Source organism: Rattus rattus, chromosome 6 (assembly GCF_011064425.1).
Source record: "Rattus rattus isolate New Zealand chromosome 6, Rrattus_CSIRO_v1, whole genome shotgun sequence".
NCBI classification, from domain to species: Eukaryota; Metazoa; Chordata; class Mammalia; order Rodentia; family Muridae; genus Rattus; species Rattus rattus.
This window is the reverse complement of record NC_046159.1, coordinates 23,757,808-23,782,858: the sequence shown is the minus strand read 5'-3', so window position 1 is coordinate 23,782,858 and position 25,051 is coordinate 23,757,808. Positions and strand designations below refer to the sequence as shown.

The 25,051-nt window shown below is 37.4% G+C and overlaps 1 protein-coding gene across 1 annotated transcript in view; it reads right to left on the bottom strand.

Moving 5' to 3' along the window:
- Positions 1 to 23,786, bottom strand: part of LOC116903300 (vomeronasal type-2 receptor 26-like) — a 39,423-nt gene extending 15,637 nt beyond the window's left edge. The window contains exons 1-5 of the mRNA XM_032905723.1: positions 23,572 to 23,786; positions 22,160 to 22,457; positions 7,862 to 8,671; positions 3,037 to 3,261; positions 1,657 to 1,780 (exon numbers count right to left, since the gene is read on the bottom strand). Of these exons, the coding sequence (XP_032761614.1) occupies positions 1,657 to 1,780; positions 3,037 to 3,261; positions 7,862 to 8,671; positions 22,160 to 22,457; positions 23,572 to 23,786 (1,672 nt within the window). The remainder of the gene's footprint in view (positions 1 to 1,656; positions 1,781 to 3,036; positions 3,262 to 7,861; positions 8,672 to 22,159; positions 22,458 to 23,571) is intronic.
- Positions 23,787 to 25,051: the final 1,265 nt, after the last annotated feature.

Sequence of the window (25,051 nt, the reverse complement as noted above, 5' to 3'; positions counted from 1 at the left end):
AGCAAAGCACATTGGCAAGCAAAGAAGTGTGGACATAAGGGTCTAACATGGAACCCACTGTAATATTTCAGCTTCTGCAATGAGCTCTTCTTTCTCTGTTGGGGCAGAGAGTATTGCAAAAGGATGGAGAGATGAGTGAAATTAGGGTGTATGGTGTGAAATTTACAAAAGAGCAAAATAAAGGTTAACAATAAATAAATAAATTAATTAATTAATTAATATCCGGAGCTTGGTGATGCTTGTCTGCAAGCCCAGAAATCAGGAGGTAGTTAGTCTGGCCTATCACTACTTTGCCACCAAAAAAGAAAAGGACCTTATTTTAACCAGTGTTTATAGATAAAGGTTTCATTCAGGAAATTAAAATGAGTATGGCAAAATACCTGATCCAAAACAGATGTTAGATGTGAAGTCAGGACTCAAAAGCATTGCTGTTGTGCTCTGGGGAGGTTTTGCAATTAGAATCAATTTAAGGAAGAAGTGATAGCTGGGCAGTCAGAATACCATGGGTGGAACATCCTCCCTCATACATCACTCACAGCCCTGCACCTCACTTACAGCCCTGCACATCACTCACAATTGCACATCATTCATTCTCTGGGATCTCTCAGTGCATGGTTGTACAGTGGCCTCATGCTAGCTCACAGTACCAGAGAAAGCATAATGAGAGCTCCCACATGAATCAAATTAATTTCAAAGGAAATGCCATATAGCAAGTACTTATTTAGCCATGGAGCTTCTACTATTCACCATAGAAAAGGTCTCAAATAGGTCCCAGGGTACCAGAAAAAGAGTGCTGTGTCTGCCATCAATGACACTCTGGTAACAATGTTTATAGCAGTTGCTCTCTTTTGACAAGTATATATTTTAATCTCAGTTCTCTCTAGGTTGTATGATCATGGGCAACTTATATATTTTCTCTGAAGTTTAATTTCCTTGTGTGTAAAATGTTGGTTATAATTAGTGTTTATTGTAAGCATGAAATAAGGTCACACTTTGTCATGAATCTCATAGTTTAGGGTACTCACAGAGCACTGCTTGCAGTATACAGAGAGTGCTAACTGTACTCACGAATACTGCTACAGCTGTAATAGAACGATTAGTGAAAAGCAGGGGTACAAAGAAATAAAACTAAACTCAATGCAGATGTGCAGAAGACAAAGCAGGGCCAGAGGCAGGAGTATACTCCTGTGGTCTTAGTTACCCAGGACACTGAGACTGGAGGATTGCTATAGCCCATGAGACTGAGACTAATACATGCAGCATAGCCAATAAAACAAACAGATAAACTACAGTAAATAAATGATTGGGTAAAATCAAGATTTTGTTTGTCTGTTTTTGAAGACATGGTTTCTCTGTACAGTGCTGGCTGTCCTGTAACTCATTCTGTAGACCAGGCTGGCCTTGAACTCAGAGATCCACCTACGGATTGCTGGGATTGAAATTGTGTGTAACCTCCATCCAGCAAGAACTAGGTGTTAGCTATATAATTGTCACTGTGTCTTCACGCTTAGAGTTACTCACACCTGTACTGTTGTGAATCATTCCCACATTCAGAATCATTTCTCAAAATTTCCATATCCAGAATGATTTCTAGATTTTTTTTATATTCAGAATCATTTCCAAAAATGTCCACAGTCATATTCATTTTGTAAATACCTGTTTCATTTGCAATCTCTCCATCTGGACATGGGAGACAATCAAAACAACAGAATGGTTTCCCTTCAACAGGTGATTTCCTAAATCCAAGTGGACAACTTTGACTGCAAACAGAAAAAGGTGTCTGTAGAGGAGACATGGGAGGAGGGAAGACAGTCAATTCATGACATTCAGCATTAGCATCCAGATGATAGATTTAAGCAGGACATCTGTGCATCTGTGTCTTGTAACAATCAAGAACTACTATGCTTTTAGAGAGTGCAAAGCAAAGTGTCTCTCTCTCTCTCTCTCCCCCCTCTCTCTTTTGAACTCTTGCTCTATTTTATTTCATTCAACTCTTATTTTTATTTTTATTATACTTTAATATAAAATGTTTTGTTATATTTAAAACAATTTTTAAACTTTGAATATATTTTGATCATATTCTTCCCCTCCCCTAAGTCTGTCTAGATCCTCTTGTCTTCCCTGGCCACCAAAATTTATGCTCTTTCTCAAAGAACAAATCAAAATCCCAATAAAACAACAACTACAAAAAAACTAGAAAAAAGTACAATGGCACAGGAAAGAAAAACAAAGCAAAACAAAACTCACCAAACTATGACCACATAAAATTATGTATATCAATATTGTGTATTCTTCCACTTTGCTACATAACTACTCCTGAACATGAGACCTGCCTTGCAGTGGTTGGCACATCCAGGGTCTTCCATTGGAGAAAATTCATTGTGTCTCTTGAAGACCATAATTGTTCCACATTACTATGTATCACCTCTTTTTTTCCACATCACTGAGATATTCAGGGTTAAGAGTTCCAACAATAAGAGGATGAATGTGAATATAGTTTTAAAATTCAAATCCAGAAATATCTATGCAGGATATTTAATCACACTATGTACTCTGAGATTCTGTTATTTACTGAAAAATCCTTTTCTAGTTGTGGTATGGCTTAACTCTTAGCACATTTTAAATCCCCAACAAAGAATGTAAAATTAGTTTGTAGAAGGAAGCACCCCATGTTTGAAAGTAACTTCTAATTGAAGGGCAGACAAAGTAGTGAACCAGAGAACGATTTGACAGAGTGAGTCAGAGATAGGATACACCTAACTCTCACAAAAATAGACAGGAAAGAGTGGCAATTTGCTGGGGTCCCATACCAACAGTCAGGTACTGAGGTGTGGCACAGTGATGGATGAAGGCCAAAGGCTAATGACCTCTAACCATTAACTCTCTCTTGCTGTTCTGGGACCCAGAAGCATACAGCTATTGGCAATTACTCTCTTTGTTCTTCTTGGGCCAAAAGGTGATGATTTCTGGCAACGTTGTTCTCTGAGGAATTCTACTCTTAGAACAGTACATGGTGCCAACCTCAAAGATACTCACCTTATTGTGGTGTTCACCCCACATTATGATTTTGTCATTTAGGGAGAAATGTTGAACACTGTGAGATTCAAATACAAACTCGCCAACTTTCACTTGAGCTTCTGTACCACTCTGCAGAGACTGGTAATTAAAGATGTCAAGCTTGGTTGCCGAAACCTCGTTGTTCATGACATTCTGCTCATTGGAGCTTCTCCCAAGTTGGTACTTTTGTAAGAATGGATGGAGCTAAAAGTGAAAAATAACATTCTGAACTTGCGCTGTGAGTCAGAGAGATGCAAATATACCTGGTTTCTTTAACTGCTCACTCTTTCTCAAACTGTATGCTCCTGTGACTTTCATTATTGTTATACATATCAAACATTTATCATAGGGGTAATCCGTGTCAGAAGTAGGCCTATATTCTACACACACACACACACACACAAACAGACAAAAACTCAGCAAGTGCTAGAGGTAAGGGATGTTATAAGCCAAATGGGCTTTACAGCAATAAGATAGATGAAGGAGATGAAGGGATGTAAATTAGAAAATAAAAACTCAAGGTATTATTATTAGCAGAAGATATGATAGTGTACATAAGCAACCACTTCCAGGGAACTCCTATAACTGATCAAGCACTTTCAGCAATGTGTCTGGACACAAAATTAACTCAAAAGAATTAGTAGCCTTCCTATATAAAAATGACAAACAGATTGACAAAAAATTAGGTAAACAGTACTTCACAATAGCCACAAAAATATAAAATTGATAGCAAAATGAATTGAGCAAAAGACTTGTATGATAAAACTTTAAGTCTTTGAATAAATAAACAGAAGCCATCTGAAGATGAAAAGACTTCCCATAGCCATGGATCAGTAGAATTAAAATAATAAACAGTAAAATAAGATCCAAAGGCACCACCATCCCTAATTTTAAATTGCAGCATAGTGCTATAGTAATAAAAGGCACAAAGTATTTTCATAAAATCATACACGTTGTGCAAGGGAATCAAATTGAAGACCTACAAATAAATCCACATACCTATGAACACCTGATTTTTGATAAGGAAGCCAGAAATAAACAATAAAAAGAAGCATCTTTAAAAAATGGTGTTGTCTTTATGTTGAATAATGTGAATACGTCCATATTTATCACCATGCACAACTAACAGTATATTAAACCAGACACACAGAACTTGATGGTAGGAAAATTAAGGAACAACCTTGCACACATTGGCACAGAAGACAATTTCCTAAACAGAACACTAATAGTGTATGTACTAAGATCAACAATTAATGAATGAGACCAAATGAAACCAAGAAGCTTCTGCAAAGCAATGGACAACTTCAAAAGGTCAAAATGGCAGTCTACATAGTGGGAAATGATTTATACCAACTCTAAATCTGACAGAGAACAAAATATTTAAAATATATGAAGAAGTGAAGATACTAGGCAGCAAAAAAAAACAAACAATCTAAATTAAAAAATAAGAGGTGCATAGCTAAACAGAATTCTCAATCTATGAATAACAAAGGGCTGAATAAGACTTAAAATAATATTCAACATCCTTAGCCATTAGAGAAATGCAAATCAAAACTACTTTACAATTCCCTCTTACACATGTCAGGACAGCTAAGATCAAAGATATAAATGACAGCTCATGATGACGAGGAGTTTGAGCAAGGGCAACACTTCTGCATTGATGGAGGGAGTACAAACTTGTATAGCCACTATAGAAACAATGATGATGAATCCTCAGAAAACTGGGAATTGATCTACCTCAAGACTCACCTATACCACTCTTGGGAAGACACCTAAAGAACACTCCATCCTACCACAATGACACTTGCTCTGTTAGTTCACACTGACTTTATTTATAATAGCCAGAGACTGGAACAACCTAGATGCTTCTCAACTAAAGAATGGATAAACATAGTGTGGTACACACACACAAAGGAATAATACTCAGCTGTTAGAAATATGACATTGGCAAATTTGCTTCCAAATGGATGGAACTAGATTATATCCAGAGTGAGGCATCCCAGACCCAGTAAGACAAACAGGTATGTACTTCCTTACACATGGTTATTTGCTGTAAAGTGAATGATAACTGTATTACAATCCACAGACCAAGAGAAGCTAAGTAACAAGAAGGGTTCTGGGGGGCGGTGTCACAGGAATCTTCCTCAGAAGGGAAAATAGAATAGATTTTGTGAGTAGACTAGAGGTGGGGTGAAGATGGAAACAAGAAGGAAAATATTTAAGAGAGAGGTAGAGAGGGTATAGACAGAGAGAAATGAAATATTGGGGCATTTAGGGATGATGTCAAGACCTAGTGAAGTTGAAACTACCTTCTATCTATGACGGTGGCTTTAGTGAGGACTCCTAGTAATGGAGGATATGGAATATGAACTGGCCATCTTCTATAAGCAGGCAAAGCTCCCAGTTGTGTGGCTTGAATGCCCATCCAGCCAAAAATCAATGGACCGACAACTTGTCCTGACTGCAAGATGTGCTGGGGCTCTGTGGGGGTGACCAAGCAATGACTAGTCTGATTTGAGACTCAATATATGAGAGGTAACCCACGCCAGACACTGCTTGGATGGCCAGGAACCTGAAGCTCAGAGGCTCAGAGACCTAAGATAGAACCAAACACCACAGAACCCAACAACAGCAACAAGTCAATGAATGGATTCCTCTGGATATTCTGCTATCCTCGTACAGCAGTGCCTATTCAAGTTTTCATCAGAAACTTTATTTAGTAGGATGGAAACAGATGACCAAACCCACGGCCAAATATTAGGCAGTGCCTGGGGAAGCCATGGAAGATAGAGAGGAAGGATTGTAGAATCCAGAGCAGTTGAGAACACCGGGAGAAAATAGCCCACAGAATCAGCAGAGCATGGCTCTGAGTGGCTCACAGATACTGAACTGACAATCACAGAGCCTGCCTTGGTCTGCACCAGGTCCCTCTGCATTCCTACAGAGGCTGTTTAGCTGGAATGTTTGTGGGACTCCTAAAAATAGGAGAGGGTGTGCCTCTGACTCTTTTGACTCCTCATGAGACCCTTTTTCTCCCACTGGTTTGCCTCAAGCATATGAGGAATAAGTTTACTGACGTAGGTTAAATATCCCTATGGTGAAACATGTAAGACATTGATGAAAGAGATTGAAGAGACATAGGAAGATAACAACTCAAGGATTAGAAGAGTTAAAATTGTTTAAAAGACTTCATTACATAAGAGGTTTCTCAGATTTGGACAATTTCTTCCAAAAGTTAAACGAGTTTTTTCTCATAGATTAACAATGTCTAAAATGCCCACAGGAGAGAAGAGCCAAAAGGTGTCACACATCTTCTACAAATTTTATCAAGAAGAACAAAATTAAAGCATTGTTTTTCCCATTCCAAATAGTTTTGTAAAATTGCAGCCATACACACTGAATATAACATGCACACAGCACAGAGGAACTGAGCAGAGATCCAGAAACCAACTGAATAAACAACACACCAATAACAGGTGAAATGTAGTCTCTTCCACAAACGCTGTTGTGGAAACAGGGTTTCAACGTGTAAATAACTGTTTGTTTCATACATCAAATAAAGTAAAAACAGATCAAAACAGATAAAAATACTCCTAGAGTAAAACAGAGGGGGAAGTTTGTCAATGTCATTAGTCTTGATGATAATTTTCAAATATGACATCAGAAGCACTCAGTGAAAGCCAAGTTAATCTATTCTAACAGAAAAAGCTTCTGCACAGCAAAGAAAACAACCACAAAATTCAAAATACAAAAGATTTATGTGACGTAAAGTGTTAATTAGCCCTTAGTCCAGTAATAACCTCACACTCTTGGGTTAGAATCTCTAGTTAAATTCATAGTGTCCCACTTACAAAAAGAGGTCGTGGGAGTGATACAGGTCTGGTTGGGAGAAAGGCTCCAGCAAGGAAGGGGGAAGGAATGAAATGGAGCAAGGGTAGAAAATTCATAACATTCATTATTTAAATGTTTGAAATGATAATAAGCAAGTTTAAACAATCTCAAAAATAAAGTGTTGAAAATGACATAGAGGAAAATAATTTAGATACATTGTTGTAAATGCAAAGGTTTGAAAACATAAGCACGTGCCCAGGAGTAAGCATGTGGAAAGTTGATATGACGTGATAGTGCCACCACATTCAATCCAGGTTCATTTTAGAGAACCTGTTTTTGATTCAGTTTTGTTTTGGATTTGATTTTTAAGACGAGGTCTTTCTGTACAGCCCAGGCTGGCTTCAAACTCATGATCTTTCTGCCTCAGCCTCCCATAGGCTAGAGAACAGTCATGGATCATAATGTCTAGCCTTATGGAAGCTATGCTATCTTTCTAGGATCTGTATATGAAAACAAAAGAAGCTTCTGGCATCAAATTGACTTAAAATCTCTTTAAAAATGACATGTTTATACTCATAAAAGTCCCTTGATTTATGACTTTTAATTTCTTGAAAAAACATTAAAAGTAGTAATAAAAAGATATATGAAAATAAAAAGGCTTAAATGTCATTGTTTGAGTATGCTTAAGGTAGGAAAACCACTTGTCAGCACCATATACATATTGGTTTTTGGTAGTAATATTAGCTCAACTTTAACCATTAAAATGTGTTTTTCTTTATCATTCTCTAACACTGTATCTTTATGCTACTGAAATAAATATGAATACTTTGAGGAAAAATATAGTAACATAAGGAAACAAGGTAACAACTGAAATACTTTTCTAAAACCAACTAGGAAAAATCATGACTCAGAATGTAGAACTTACAAGGCAGGCCCTAACAACCTAAGAAAACACAAGATCAATTATTGCTACCTTCCATGGAAGAAGAGCTCGGGGTCCACCTTTCCTGAGTGAGTCTCCTTCCACAGTGAGTGACAGCTCCTCATGAAGGGCCTCAGCAATGGCATACACAGCAAAATGGACTTTGTAGCTTGAGGGTGAAGTATTCATGTCCCAAAGATATAAAGGTCGGGTGCTGAGGTTGCCATTTTGCTCACATTGACTCAGTTCCCTGATCCAGTCCTTATCTAAATAAGGACATTCAAATAAGATTGACCACACATCCTGTAAAAAGATATCTTGAGGGTATTTCCTAGGTTGAACACTTCTGAGAAAATCCTTGAATTCCAGAATTTCATCCGTGTGAACAGAAAATGATAATCCTCCACCAAAATACGTATAACCTACATTTTGTTGAAAGGGGAATGTGGTGATATCCCAATCAGAAGTTGTGATCCAGATGTTACCAAAAGGGGTATTGCAATAGATGTTGTAGACAAATCTCAGAAGAGAATATGTGTCACCAAATGCAACAATAACACGGGTCAATATGAATCTTTCCATAAAAAGTTTCCTGTTTATTGTGTCCCTAGCAGGGAATTCTGGAACCTTTTCTGCAAATGCAACACAAAGTCCATGGTTGTTCATCTCCTCTGTGATGTCCCTAAGGAAGAGTTCTCCTCTCACATCATCTGGAACCACCAGGCCAACCCAGACCCAAGTGAAGTATAGCAGCAGTTGAATAATTCCCTGATACAGAGCTGTGGTGTGCACAGGAAACTGGTATGGAGACTGCAGCTGGACTCCGGTCCCAAGACTCTGGTCAAAAGGAGCATAGCTGATCTAAATAGAAAGAAAGTTACTATTTAACACAAGACAATTATGTTTTTCTCAAATGATTTGATTCACAATTTCTCTTAATGCACTTTAGAATAAATTAAATAGTTAGATAGTGTTGTTAAGTAATACCAATTTTTTTTACCTATGACCCACCACTTTCATCTCACTGCTCACACAAAATGTATCTTTTATTAAACCTTTTATAAAATGTATCAAATAGGGCCACAGAGTGTCTATCTGCTTCTCTCAGTTCTGTAATACCAGTCAAACAAGAGCTTTTACAAATCTGTCACTTCTTATACAAAACTTTGACTCTTCCTGACATTTGAAGTGGAGACAACTTAACACTGAAGGCCTTTTCACTTTTCACAAATCCATAATTAATTAAACAATAAAATGGAACTTATGAGGCATTTTAAAATCCACTAATGCAGTTTATATTTCCCTGAAGTTCTTATGTGTATTGTCTTTTTGTAATGTTCAATCCATAGTCAATAACCCTAAAATAATTTTGCTCAGGATAGAAGACTGACTATATACCTCAATAATTCTTCTAAAGTTTGTTTTAACATGACCCTCTGGTCTCCCCTATCTTGTTGCTATCCTTCTTACCAGAAAATTTCAATTGAGATGTCTATACTCTTATTCCTATGCTCTCTAGGGTATCTCTTCTTGGGTGGGTGATAGACTAGTTCACTAATTACCTAATATGCTATATCAATGACCAATTATTAGAACTGACTGCACTTAATATCTTATATTGGCATGCAACAATCCTTTTCCTTCAAATGTGCCCTTTAATGAGTTCCAAAAACCATTCTTTAGTCAAGGAATGTATTTCTAAGGCTTGGTCAACACTATCAGTCTGACTTACTGACTCTTCTATCTCTGTCTACACTGGTAGTATCATAATATCCCAGTATCCCAGGGCTCAGATTAGGACTTGATCCTCCTTTCCACACAAATTCTGGAAACTATCTCCTAAAGTCAGATGGCTACTAGATCATGCCCTAGTCCACAGCTCATGATTTGGCTCTGCTCACCAGGCATCTGAATTTGAATGTTTAGTGAACATATCACTTATTAAATCTAAAATCAGGATAATTGAATACAGACACTTAATACATGTCAACTGACTGTGAGAGGGGTGGGTGGGTAGGAAAGAAGAAATCAGAAAATGAACTCAGTAAGCATGAGTAATTTGAGGAAGAAACAGAAATATAAAGAAATATTCAATATTTACTAAATGCACAAATGTAAACAATTTAAATAGATACAACAAGATGATATATATGTATATATATGTATATATATATATAATCTGATAATGCATTCATGAGTCCCTGAAACTAAATTAATTAATAAAACAGTTTAAGTTTTATTAATTAACATAACTTTGTTAATTAAACATTTCTCTAAAAGTCTGAATGAACTACTTTTAAACCAAAAAATTTAAAAAGTATGTTTGAAATATGATAAATCATATCCAATTATAAGGCAAGATTCTGTGGTGGAGAGACCTGTTGTGCTGACAGGAAAAGCCCAGGGTTCGTTCAGGCTTCTAATCTTTGTGTTTCTCTCAGGAAGAGAGCTGTGTCTCCAGAGAGATGGGCTGACAAAGCAGAAAAGCTCTATTTTGTCACTCCCTACGACTCAGAGAGAGAGAGAGAGATGGAGGGAGAGAGAGAGGGAGAGAGAGAGAGAGAGAGAGAGAGAGAGAGAGAGAGAGAGAGACTGAAGAGGTGGCTCTGTAGGTTGTAAGTGCTGCTTCTGCAAGCATGAGGGCCTGAATTTAAACCCTCAGCATCCCAATAACAAGTCAGACATGGCTGTGTGTGCTTTTATTCCAACATAGCAGAGTAGAGACAGGTAAATTCCAATATCTTATTGACTAGTCAGCTCAAAATTTCAAGGCAGCAGTGTAGAAGGTGATAAAGGAAGACTGTATGACTCCAGGTGTATTAACATGTTTTCTTGTACAGTCCTGACACACACTATATATGCCTACATGCCACACATCACACACATGTATTCATATGCTCATCAAATACACACACACACATACACACACACACACACACACACACACACACACACACCACAGACATGCACATAGACTGAAAGAGATAGTGAAGAACAAATAACTATGGCACTTCGGTGAAGTTATAATCCTTCAGTACTAGAAATTAAAGAGAGTAAGTAAAATGATAGGAGGTTTGATATCAGAGATGATATGTTGTGTAGAGTGACCAATATTCAATAATCACAAACAGAGGTCACATAAGCAGGTAGATGCAGTAAGACTAAATAAACTGAGAATCTAAAAAGAACTTAGCAAATAAGCATTTGATGAAGACATTTTAAAATGTAGAGGAAAAATTCTCAAATAACAAAAACAAATAAAGTTGCTGAAAGTTAAAATGCAAGTTGGTCAGATTAAAATCACCATTGGACAACCTTCCTAAATTTTCTTCAACTCAAGTATGAACTCTAGAAAACATGAAAGTGAATCAAGAAATATGCAGGACTGAGTATACAGAGAACCCAACACAGAGAACTGGTTGAGAGGAGAAATACAGCACTCAGGTAGGCAAAGAGAAGAAATAGAAAGGAAGGATTATCTATCATACATATAGTTGGTGTGATTTGCATATATTAGTAATTCATTTACATACACTAGATATGGTTTACATATTCTACACAGAAAAAAGACAAACAAAAGTCCCAACACAATATAGGAAATGAAACTCATATAAAACCTGATCAGTATCACAGCACTGCCAGCTACACAATTCACTCTTAAGACCTGTGCAAGAGGTTCCTTTTAGTCCAAACCTGTGCCCTGAGCAGACCTTGGGTGTTAACTCTGCACACAGTCCCAAACACTCAGAGTAAACCTGACTCCTAGGTGCTCTGAAAGGCCAAGGATCACAGGAAGATGGAAAAAGCTCACCTCCCAGGAGATCAGACATAACCAGGAGCACTGGAGCTCAGACACACTCAAGATCACAGTTGAGGCCACAACATCTTTCCCAACACCCAGAATAACTAGGAACCCCATAGGAACCAGAAAAAGTTCCTTCCAGTTTGTACCAGTGCCTGGCACAAACCCAAGGCTCTGGCTCCTGCACCCACTCCTGCAGCACCCTGAGTAAGCTGAACTCCCAGGAATTCTGACATAACAGGATCTCAGAAGCTTAGTCACAGCAGGAATTCAAGATCCCAGCAGCTATAACACACACAGGATCTCAGAACACAGGATCACAGAATCATAGGATCACAGAGACAGCTGGACTTTGAGGAGTTCTGACATAAACAGGACAGATGAGTTGCAGTCAGAGACAGCAAGGGAAGGTAGCACTAGAAATAACCAGATGGAGAGAGCCAAGTGCAAAAACATAAGCAACAGAAACAAAGGCTACCTGGCATCATTAGAACCCAATTATCACAGTACACAAAGACCCGGATACCCTAACACACCAGAAAAGCTAGGTTTGGATTTAAAAATAAAATCACATTTCATGATGATGATAGAGGACTTTAATAAAGACATAAATAACTCCCTTTAAGAAATACAGAAGAGGGAGGGTGGGGAGGGGAACACCCATAAGGAAGGGGAGGGGGGAGGGGGATGTTTGCCCAGAAACCGGGAAAGGGAATAACACTCGAAATGTATATAAGAAATATTCAAGTTAATAAAAAAAAATACAGAAGAACACATGTAAACAGGTAAAGTCTCTTAAAGAGGAAACACAAAAATCCCTTAAAGAATTACAGGAAAACACAACCAAAAATGTGAAAGAATTGAACAAAACCATGCAGGATCTAAAAATGAAAATAGAAGCAATAACTAAATCATAAAGAAAGACAGCCCCAGAGACAGAAAACCTAGGAAATGGAACAGGAGTCATAGATGCAAGCATCACCAACAAAATACAAGAGATAAAAGAGAGAATCTCAGGAACAGATGATACCATAATAAATATTGACACAACAGTCAAAGAAAATGGAAAATGCAAAAGTTTCCTAACCAAAAACATTCAGGAAATCTAGGACACAATGAGAAGATCAACTTGTGGATAATAGGTATAGAAGAGATTGAACAGCCCCACCTTAAAGGGTCAGTAAATATCTTCAACAAAATTATAGAAAAATAAAAAAACTTCCCTAACCTAAAAACAGAGATGCCCATAAACATAAAAGAAGCCTATAGAACTCCAAATAGACTGGATTAGAAAAGTAACTTCTGTCACATAATAATCAAAACACTGAGTATACAAAATGAAAGAATATTAAGAGCAGTGAGGGCAAACTAAAGAAAATTTTAAAAAAAGAGCAGTGAGGGAAAAAGCTCAAGTAAAATATAAAGGCAAACCTATCAGAATTACATCAGACTACTCAGGAGACGACAAAAGCCAAAAGACCATGGGCAAATCTCATACAGAGCCTAAGAGAACACAAATGTCAGCCCAAGCTACTATGCTCAGCAAAACTCTCAATTAACATAGATGGAGAAAACAAGATAGTCCATGACAAAGCCAAATTTACACAGCATCTCCACACAAATCCAGCTTTATAAAGGATAATAGATGGAAAACTCCAATACAAGGAGGGAAACCATACCCTAGAAAAGGCAAGAAATTAATCTTATTCCAACAAGCCCAAAAGAAGATACCTACACAAACATAATTTCACCTCTAACAATAAAAATAACAGGAAGGAATAACCACTTTTCTTAATGTCTTGTAATATCAAATGGACTCAATTCCCCAATAAAAAAAGATAGATTACTTGACTTGATACATAAATAGGAACAAGCATTTTGCTGCATGCAGGAAAGACACCTCAGTGACAGAGACAGATATTACCTCAGAGTAAAAGACTAGGAAAAATTTTTCCAAGCAAATGGTCCTAAGAAAAAAGCTAGAGTGGCCATTCTAATATTGAATAAAATTAATATTCTAACAAAAGTTACCAAAATTAAGAAAGGACACATCATACTCATCAGAGGAAAAATCTACCAAGGTAAACTCTCAATTCTGAACAATTATGCTCCAAATGCAAGGGCACGCACATTCATAAAACATACTTTACTAAAACTCAAAACACACTTTGCACCTCACAAAATAATAGTGGGAGACTTCAACAGCCCACTCATAATCTCATCAATGGACAGATCATGGAAACAGAAACTAAACAGAGACACGGTGAAACTAACGGATGTTATGAACCAAATGGATTTAACAGATATCTATAGGACATTTCATCCTTAAACAAAAGAATATATCTTCTTCTCATGGTACCTCCTCCAAAACTGACCATATAATTAGTCATAAAACAGGCCTCAACTGATACAAGAAGTTTGAATTAATCTTTTGCATCCTCTCAGATCACCATGGACTAAGGCATGTCTTCAATAACAAAAATGACAACAGAAAGCTCACATATACATGGATGCTGAGCAATGATAACTTGGTCAAGGAAGAAGTAAAGAAAGAAATTAAAGACTGTTTAGAATTTAATGAAAATGATGTACAGCAATGCCAACCAAACAGAGCTTCCAGGGACTAAGCCACTACCCAAAGACTATACATGGACTGACCCTGACTCTGACCTCATAGGTAGCAATGAATATCCTAGTAAGAGCACCAGTGGAAGGGGGAAGCCCTGGGTCCTGCTAAGACTGAACCCCAGTGAACTAGACTGTTGGGGAGAGGGCAGCAATGGGGGAGGGTTGGGAGGAACACCCATAAGGAAGGGGAGGGGAGGGGGATGTTTGCCCGGAAACCGGGAAAGGGAATAACACTCGAAATGTATATAAGAAATACTCAAGTTAATAATAATAAAAAATATAAAAAAAAATGAAACCACAACAAACCAAAATTTATGGGACACAATGAAAGCATTGCTAAAAGGAAAACTCATAGCTCTGAGTGCCTCCAAAAAGAAACTAGAAAGAGCATACAATAGCAGCTTCACAGCACATTAGAAAGCTATAGAATAAAAAGAAGCAATTGCACCCCAGAGGAGTACACAGCAGGAAATAATCGAACTCAAGAGCTGAAATCACCCAATTACAATCAAAGATAACTATATAAAGAATCAACAAAACCAGGAGCTGGTTCTTTGCAAAAAACCAACAAGATAGATAAAGTCTTAGCCAGACTAACCAGAGAGCATAGAGATAGTATCTAAATTAAGAAAATCAAAAATGAAACTTAAGACAAAACAAACAGAACTGAGAAAACTCAAAACACCCTCACATCCTTCTACAATAGCCTACACTCAACAAAGCTGGAAAATCTGAATGAAACAGACAATTTTTTTTAGACAGATACCAGGTACGAAAATTAAATCATGATCAGATAAACCCTCTAAACAGTCCCTTAACCCCTAAAGAAATAGAAACAGTCATTAAAACTCTCCTAACAAAAAATAATCCTGAACCAGATGGGTTTGGTGGAGAATTCTATCAGACCTTCAAAGAAGACCGAATATCAATACTCTTCAAACCATTCCATAAAATAGAAAGAGAAGGAACATTACCCAATTGATCTATGAAGCCCCAATTATGATTACACCTAAACCCTGCAAAGACCCAACAAAGAAAGAAAACTTCAGATCAAGTTCCCTTATGAATATCGATGCCAAAATGCTCAATAAAATTCTCACAAACTGAATCCAAGAACACATCAAAAGATCATCCATCATGATCAAGTAGGCTTGATCCTAGTGATACAGGATAATTCAATATATGTAAATCCATTAATGTAACCCACTATATAAAAAAACTCAAACAAAAACTATATGATTAACTAATTAGATGCTAAGGAAGCATTTGACGAAATTCAACACCCCTTCATGATAAACATCTTGCAAACATCAGGAATTTGAGGCTTATACATAAACATAGTAAAAGCAATATACAGCAAACCAATAGCCAACATCAAACTAAATGGAGAAAAATTTGAAGCAATCCCACTAAAATCAAAAACTAGAAAAGGTTGTCAACTCTCTCCCTACCTATTCAACATAGTACTTGATTCCAAACCAGAGCATTTAGACAACAAAAGGAGATTAAAGTGACCTCATAAAATGGGACGTCATAAAAGTAAAAAGCTTCTCTAAGGCAAAGGACACTATCATTAGGACAAAACAGCAACCACCAGATTGGAAAAAAATCTTTACCAATCCTACATCTGATAGAGGGCTAATACCCAAAATATACAAAGATTTCAGAGAATCAAATAACCCTATTAAAAATGGGGTGCAGTTAACAAAAAATTTTCACCTGAGGAATATTGAATGGCTAAAGAAATGTTCAACATCTTTAGTCATCAGGGAAATGCAAATCAAAATTTCCCTGATATTCTACCTCATACCAGTCAGAATAGCTAAGATCAAAAACTCAGCTGACAACAGATGATGGTGAGGATGTTGAGAAAGAGGAACACTCCTCCATTGTTGGTGGGATTCAAGTTGGTATAACCACTCTGGGAATCAGTCTGGAGGATACTCTGAAAATTTGACATAGTTGATGACCCTGCTATACCTCTCCTTGGCATATATCCAAAGGATGTTCCAACATACAGCAAAGACACATGCTCCACTATGTTCACAGCAGCCTTATTTATAATAGCCAGAAGCTGGAAAGAACCCAGATGCACTTCAACAGAGGAATGGATACAGAAAATGTGGTACATTTACACAATGGAGTTCTACTCAGCTATTTCATTTGTCATGAAATTCATAGGCCAATGAACAGAACTAGGAAAATCCTTAGTGAGGTAACTCAATCACAAAAAAACACACATGGTATGCACTCACTGATAAGTGGATATTAGCCAAAAATCTCGGATTTCCCAAGATACAATCCACAGACCACATGAAGCTCAAGAAGAAGGACAACCAAAGGGTGGATGCTTCAGTCCTTCTTAGAAGAGGAAACAAAAATCTTCATAGGAGGAATGATGGAGACAAAGTTTGGAGCAGAGGCTGAAGCATAGGCCATCCAGATACTACCCCACATGGGGATTGGATATGGGGTTTATGGACAGGAAACCAGGAAGTGGGATAATATTTGAAATGTAAATTTAAAAAATCCAATAAAATAAAATATTTGGGGTACAGAGCTAAACAAAGAATTCTCAATTGAGGAATATGTATGGCCTTAAAGTGCCTAAGGAAATGTTCAACATCCTTAGTCATCATGGAAATGCAAATCAAAACAACCCTGAGATTCCATCTCATACCAGTCAGAATGGCGAAGATAAAAAACTCAGGTGACCACAGATGCTGGGGAAGATGCGGAGTAAGAGGAACACTCCTCCATTGTTGGTGGGATTGCAAGCTGGTACAACCATTCTGGAAATCAGTCTGGCTGTTTCTTGGAAAATTGGACATAGTATACCTGAGGACCCAGCTATACCACTCCTGGGCATATTTCCAAAAAATGCTCTAACACATAACAAGGACACTTGCTCTCCTTTGATCATATTTATAATATGAGAGCCTTATTTATAATAGCTAGAAAATTGAAAGAACTCCAATATCCTTCAACAGAAGAATGGATAGAGGGTTGGGGATTTAGCTCAGTGGTAGAGTGCTTGCCTAGCAAGCACAAGGCCCTGGGTTCAGTTCCCAGCTCCGGAAAAAAAAAAAAAGAAGAAGAAGAATGGATAGAGAAAATGTGGCATATTTACACAATGGCATACTAATCAGCCATTAAAAACAATAACTTTGTGTAATTCTAGGCAAATGAAGGAACTAGAAAATATCATACTCAGTGAAGTAAGCCAGTACTTACTTGTAAGAACACACATGATATGCACTCACTGATAAGGGAATATTAGCCCCAAAGCTTGGAATACCCAAGATACAATTTGCAGGACAACACGTGAAGCTCAAGAACAAAGAACAAAGTGTGAATGTTTCAGTCCTTCTTTTAAGGGGGAACAAAATACTTAGGAGAAAATACAGAGACAAAGTGTGGAGCAGAGACTGAAGGAAAGGCCATCCAGAAATTGCCACACATGGAGATTCATCCCACATATAGCCCTCCCAAACCTAGTCACCTTTGAGGATGCCAAGATGTGCGTGCTGACAGGAGTCTGACATAGCTGTCTCCTGAGAAATTCTGCCAAAACCTGACAAATACAGAGGCAGATTTTCCCAGCCAACCACTGGACTGAGAACAGGGTCTCCAATGGAGGAGTTAGAGAAAGGAATAAAGGAACTGAAGGGGTTTGCAAGCCTATAAGAAGAACAATAAGGTCAAACAACCAACTCCCCCCACCCCACCTTGCCCAAGAGTTCCCAGGGACTAAACCACTAACCAAAGAGAACATATGGAGTAACCCATGGCCCCAATCCCATATACAGCAGAGGATGGCCTTTTTGGGCATCAATGTGAGGAGAGGCCCTTGGTCCTGTTAAGGATCAATGCCCCAGTGTAGGGGAATGCCAGGTCAGGGAGGTAGGAGGGGGTATATGTTTGGGTAGGGGAACACACACATAGAAGCAGGGAGAGGGGATTTCTGGAGGGGAAACTGTGAAAGGGGATAACATTTGAAATGGAAATAAGGAAAAGAAAAAAGAAAAAGACTTGTGCAAGAGAATTACTAAAATAAATCACACAAATACCCCCCGGATATTGTGAGTACATTGAAGTTGTTGTGTTAATGCTACCTGCATAACTATCATAACTTTTACTGTCCACAGACAGCTCGGTGTCCACAGGTTGAAGAACAAAACTTGAAATACAAAAAAGCCAAGAAACATTAAATCAACAAAACAATTAAATATCCATACACAGCTCTCAAAAAATTTAAGAAACACAACTGTTTAATAAATGTTTTAACTATGTTAACCATCCTTGGGAGGAATCTAAATTACAAATACTTCAACACTCTGTCACCTTAGTCACAGGTGTTGTCATCATGGGAATAAGTAGCAGGGGATGGAAAGGTGGCTCAGTGGTTAAGAACATGAACTGTTCCTGCACACAAACTGGGTTTCATTTCAAGCACCCACAACCACCTGTAACTCCATATCCAGATGATCTAACATTTACTCTGGCTTTCTCCAAGAACACTAGGTACATATGTGTTGCACATACCATGCATGCAGGAGAAACACTTGTACACATGAAATAAATCTTAATTATTAAACCAAACTAGGTGTGAGAAAACAGGAAGCCCATTGCTGCTATTAGAAAATGCAAACAGACACAGTTAGGAAATATAATAGAATGAAACAACACTAAGGATAGACCAACGACAGAACTCAGCCCTACTACTCCTTGATATAGATATTCCAAGCTCCTAACCAAAGCAAGAGAAACTGGATATCCATCTATTGTTGTTGATTTTGTTCTTTACACCGTTCATATTAATCAAGAAACTGAAACAAACTAGATGTCTTAAGCGGGAATTAATAAAAGCAAAAACATGTTATATATGCACAAGAGAATTATATGTAGCCATAAAAAATGAAGATATTTTGAGGAAGATGGAAGAAACTGCAAATATTAATATTATACTAAACAAAATAAACCAGAAACTTATTTAATTTCCCTTTATGTGGAACATACTGGTGTGTGTGTGTGTGTGTGTGTGTGTGTGTGTGTGTGTGTGTCTGTGTCTGTGTGTCTGTGTGTCTGTGTGTGTCTGTGTGTGTGTCTGTGTGTCTGTGTGTCTGTGTGTGTGTGTGTGTGTGTGTGTGAGAGAGAGAGAGAGAGAGAGAGAGAGAGAGAGAGAGAGAGAGAGAGAGAGAGAGAGAGACTGCAGGGCCCACAGACACCAGATGAGTTGGGATCCCCTGAGCTGAAGTTAGAGATGTTCCTGAACCATCTGACACAGTTGCTGGGAATTGAACTTCAGTCCTTAGAGTTATTTTTGTCAGCATATGATGCATGGTTTTCACTATGGCCCATTCACATGCACTTTGTTCTTACTGTTGCTCCTGATGCCCTCCTGCCATACCCTCCTGTCTTGCTGGTCTGCTCTCTGAACAAAACTCTTTCAGCTTTTAGTTCAATGTTTTATTACTGTTCCCTGACTTAGGATTTCTTTTATCATTCTAGTGGGTCCCATTCTAGTTCTCACTCTCTCCCTTCCCCTGAGTCTTTTTCTCTATACAAAATATTAAAAATAATAAAATAAATCTATATAAAAGGATTACATGTAAAAACAAAAAACAAAATAATCCAAGCTAGCATACACACAACTCAAACATAGAGACCAAAGAAACTTGATCCCCCAAAGAATGTCTTACCTCAAAGATCGTAACTCCTTAACTACTGAATACAGGGCTACTGACATTACTAAAATGCCAGATGAAAAATAAAGTCTTTATTAGTAAAATTATCAAAAAAAACTCTAGAGAGTATTCACTTTTGCAATTAAGTTTTCACTTGAAATCCTAACAAAATAAATATAGTTTTAAAAAAACACAAACAAGATAAGAAGGTAAATTATCACTGTTCACATATAATACATTTATTTCTGTAGGTTTTCTCATGGGATATTCCTGGAATGCTAAGTAGGAAAAGTCTCAGACCTGATACTTACTTCATTAAAGTAACAGAACACAAAATAAACGTAAACTAGTAGCTTCCTATATACCAATAATGAGGGAGAAATCATGTGAGCAACCCCATGTGCAATGAAAAACCAGCCAGAAATAAAACTAGGCACACAGATATAAGACTTTAAGGACATTAAAAAAGACTCTAGGATACAGATGGGACTTGGACACACAGAGATTGGCTAAATTAAATTGACAAAATTTTCCAAAATGTTATATTATTAAGCATAATTCTCATCAAACTTCCTATGACACTCATCATAAAACTAGCAAAGACAATTCTCGCGTTCAGGTGGAAACACAAAGACCCCCATTGGACAAAGCCATCCTAAATAGTGAGGGTACTGGTACATGTCAATTCATATACAAGTTCTCAAATTGTACTACTGAGCCATGGTAACACAGCAGCTTGGGGTTGCCATAGCATAAATCTTTACACAATGCCAACAGAAGAGCAATAAACGAACTCACATAGCAATAGTCAAAAACATATATTTGAGAAGAGACAGTGGCTTCCATAAATTCCTAGGGAAACTGAATACCTAGCCACATGTAGAAAACTTGAAATGGAATTATATTACCCTGAGCAAATATCTATTCAAATCATCTCAGAGACATTAGGGTAAAACTTTGAAATAACAAAGGAATGCTACAGGAAGCACTTCAAAATATCACCTCAGACAAGGATCTTCTGAAAGGACTCTGGTAGCTCATCAAATCATTGCATGGCTGATCAGGGGGCTACATGGAATGAAAAAGCTGCAGAGCAAAGGGAAGGATCCTATGTCAGGAAAACAGAACAAGGATCTGTTAGGTGAGGGGCCAGGGGTCATTGAGAGGCAGTAGGAGGATCCGTGACTAAAAGAGACAAGTACAATTATATACACATTTCTTATGTAAAATTGTGTTCAATATCAACGTCATAATAAGCATATGTCCGATGTCAAAAAATTTAAAAGAAAAAAGCCTCATAAAAACTCATAAAAGAAAAAAATGGTGAGGCATAATAGTGCATACCTTTAATCCCATCCCTGTAGAAACAAAGGCAGGAGAATCACTGTGAAAATATCCTGGGCTACATAAGAAGTTCAAGACCAGGAAAGTTTGCATGGTGAAGAGCAGTGTCAAAAATAAACAAAGTAAGTAAAATTAAAACATAAAATAAATCAACATGGCAGCTTAATGCATTTTACTAAGATGTAAGTTACTTCACTGAGTGGGAAACATTAAGTGCTGGACCACTGCGATCTGCAAACTAACATATTTCTCTAAATAACTCTCTTTCAAGTTTATTAATAAGTAAGATGCCTTTGACATATAGATGCTACCTCTCTAGCATTGTTTATAAGGAAGCATTACTAACCAACAGAAAGATTTTAAAACAAAGACAAAAATAAAACTTTTCCAACCATCAGAGAAAACTGAAAAGTTGCAAATATCCAGCCAGAGTAAGTCTGACTCATGGTCCTTTGTAAAAATAAATGTTATGTGACAATCTGACCTGATACCACTGTAAAATAATAAGTAATATATGCATAGTAATTACAGTGAAGATACATGTGAAGAATTATTAGTCCTCATGCTTTCCGATGCTCAAAAACTGGATACAAAAGTAAGACAGTATTAACAATGGTACAAGGCAAAGTAAATTTTCTAGGAGTGGAAAAAGTACAGGCTGTCATTACTGTATCTGTATTTTTTTCAAATTTAAAGGTTTTTAAATTAAATTTGTTATACAAGCATAATTTCATCTTATGAACAAATTATACTTTAGAGTTAAAAATTATAACTAAATAGTAAAGTTTTAACTATTTCCATACCTCATCAGTAAACAATAACTAAATTAATTAGCATTTATTACTATGATTCTGTGTTTAACCTAAGGAGCCAGGATTCTCTGCGTACCTGAGGGACATTGTAGAGACTTAGAACTCGGGAGATCTGGGTTGATATTCCTGTTGAAATGCCTCCTATCACTGCAACCAGCTTTTTAGTCTTCTCAGGCCTGCAGCTGTAGTTAGGAACTGCGGGGCTCTGTCCTGAGAGCAAAGCCATAGAACTCTCCATGGCCTTCATCTCAATAAAGTCAACATTGAAGACATAGAAGCCCAGGGACATGTTGAATAGAATATCTGGGTCCTTATTGATTTTTTCTATAGCAAAAACCAATGCCAACATGTGCTGATAATGTTTAGTGAGATCCCTGGGAAGAAAAATTGGAAAGACAATTTTTATGTTCTTTTTCTTTTAATTTTTAATTAAACTATAATTGCATCTTTTACCTCCCTCTCTTTTTTTCATGCAGCTCCTCCCTGCTCTCTCTCAAATTCTGGAATTTTATTTCTAACAATCTAAGTCATATGAAGAATATGCAAAATAATCCAAGACAAGCAGGATATTCTATATTTAAAATGTAGAGGAATTAGTTTTTAGAGGGAATATTCATAGTATAACTCATTATTAAATTCATAATTTTTATTTTTGAATTTTCTTTGATACAGTCTTACTATTCAGCCCAGGATGGACTGAACTTCACTCTGTAGTCTAGGTTAACTGCGAACTCCTAGAGATCCCCCTGACTCTGCTTCTCAAGCCCTGAGATTAAAGGTTTGCACCACCAATTCCTATCAAATGTACAATTTTCAACTTCTACTGTCCAATTTGTGTCTGAGAAATTAAAATGGAGGAGTAAACAATGTGGGAAATAGCAAACATTAAAACTTAGTATTCATGTTGTCTTCAAAAATAGGATAATCCTCGGGAAGACACACAGTGCTTGATGATCTATGGCAATTGAAAAAAAAATAATTTCAAGTCTATTAAAGCAGGAAAAATATAGTGTTGTCAGTACGATACACTTAATAAAATCAAAGAAAAGTCACTTTAACTGAAAAGTGTTTACAAATCCTTCTTACATATTTAAGAGGATTCAGCATGACTAGGGGAGAGACATACACAGAGCCAGTCATGGCTGAGGAGCTACTGGCATTTGCTGGCTACTGGGGATGGGAGACTATGTTTCTTTAGGAGGTTTGCCCTAGTACCTTACCTAGACTTTAAATCATGTCCTATACTCCTGCAGTACTGGCATTGCCTAAATGAACTCAGTAGATGAAAAAGTGTGAATAAGAGCGATTCTATGAAGTTGAAGTGGGGAAGAGAGGGAGGGAGGGAAACCGAGTCCATGAAGTTGAAAGAAGACATTGACCACTGGAGGGGAAGCAATAGAGGTGTGTTTGATCAACATACATTGAAACATATCAACATATAGGAAATCCTGAAACGATATTTTTTAAAGAGAGCATCGAAACACTTACGCATAAACAATATCAGGCATAGAGATTGTATCTTTAAAGCCAAATTTGCTTCTAGTGTCTCCAGCAGTCACTCTAAGGGAAAAGAGTCCTCCAACAACAAAATCCCCATCTTGATAGTAGCCGGGAGAAGCAGGTATACTTAAGGAAAACCAAGAAATTTGTTCCTGGAATACAATGAGAACAATCAGGAGAGAGAAAGCAATGAGCAATTTCATGCTAACATTGATAAATAATTGATAAAAACCCAGATATCTGTTCAGGTGAGAGTCTTGAACTAATCAACCTCGATTGCACATCAACAAACTGATAAAACAGTGTGCTCAGGGTGGAGCAAATTTATAAAGCACTGTTTTGTCCTGATACAGGCCCAACAGTATCCAAACACTCCCTCAGGTCCTGGGAGTATAATCTGCTTTGCACATACTTAGCCCTAGATCATGTCCCCTTCACAGGGTCACTGTGAGTCTTCAAGGGCTCAGGAACCTCTCACTTGGCACCTGGGAATCCTGATTCTCAGTAGAAAACACATAATTATGAACAAGTGTGAAGTCCTCTAAAACACCTGTGGGGTGTGTACACTCAGCGAGCTGAGACCTCTCAAGGTACCAAGGTAAAGAGAAACAAATCAGTTGAAGCATAATTAAGTCATGAAGGTTTATCTGAATGCGGCATCAAAGGGCTCAGTGTTTGTGTGCAGAAGGACTGGACTCGTAATCATTTAACATCACTGTCATTTTAGAGTATTTCTGCAAGACCAAGCCAAAGACATTTGAAAAAATTATTTCTGATCACTTATTATGGTCAATTATCAACTAGTATGTTTTAACATCTTACTTTATATATGCTTATGAGTACAATGTTTTGAAGTCCATATACTATGTGAAAACTAAATATAAATATTTAATTCACACATTGTTTATTTTAAGAATTAGCATGATTTCAAATTACTTCAAAGAAAGTAAATCAAAAGATACTACTAGCTTTTAAAAATGTCTATTGTGCATGAAGTCCAATGGGTTAACCTTCTCTCCCCTTTTTTCTTTCTCTCCTTCCTTCCTTCTTTCATTCATTTTTGGTGCTGGCACTGTAGGAGACTGCACTTAAGAGCATGGGGTCTGCTAGGCAATACTCTTTCATAAGGTCATATCCTTAGCCTTTTTGCAAAAAAAAAGTTATTGTTTATTTTATTTATATTTCAAATGTTATTCCTCTTTCCAGTTTCCCCTCCAACTCCTCCCATCCCACGCCATCCACCCTGCTTCTATGTGGGTGCTCCCCCACCCATCCATCCACTCCAGCCTCACTGTCCTAGTAGTCTCCTATGCTAGGACATCAAGCTTTAACAGAACCAGGGCCTCCCCTCTCACTGATGCCAAATAAGGCCATCCACTGCTACATATGCAGATGGAGCCATGGGTCCCTCTATGTGTATTCTTTGTTTGGTTGTTTAGTCCCTGGGAGCTCTGAGGGGTATTGTTGA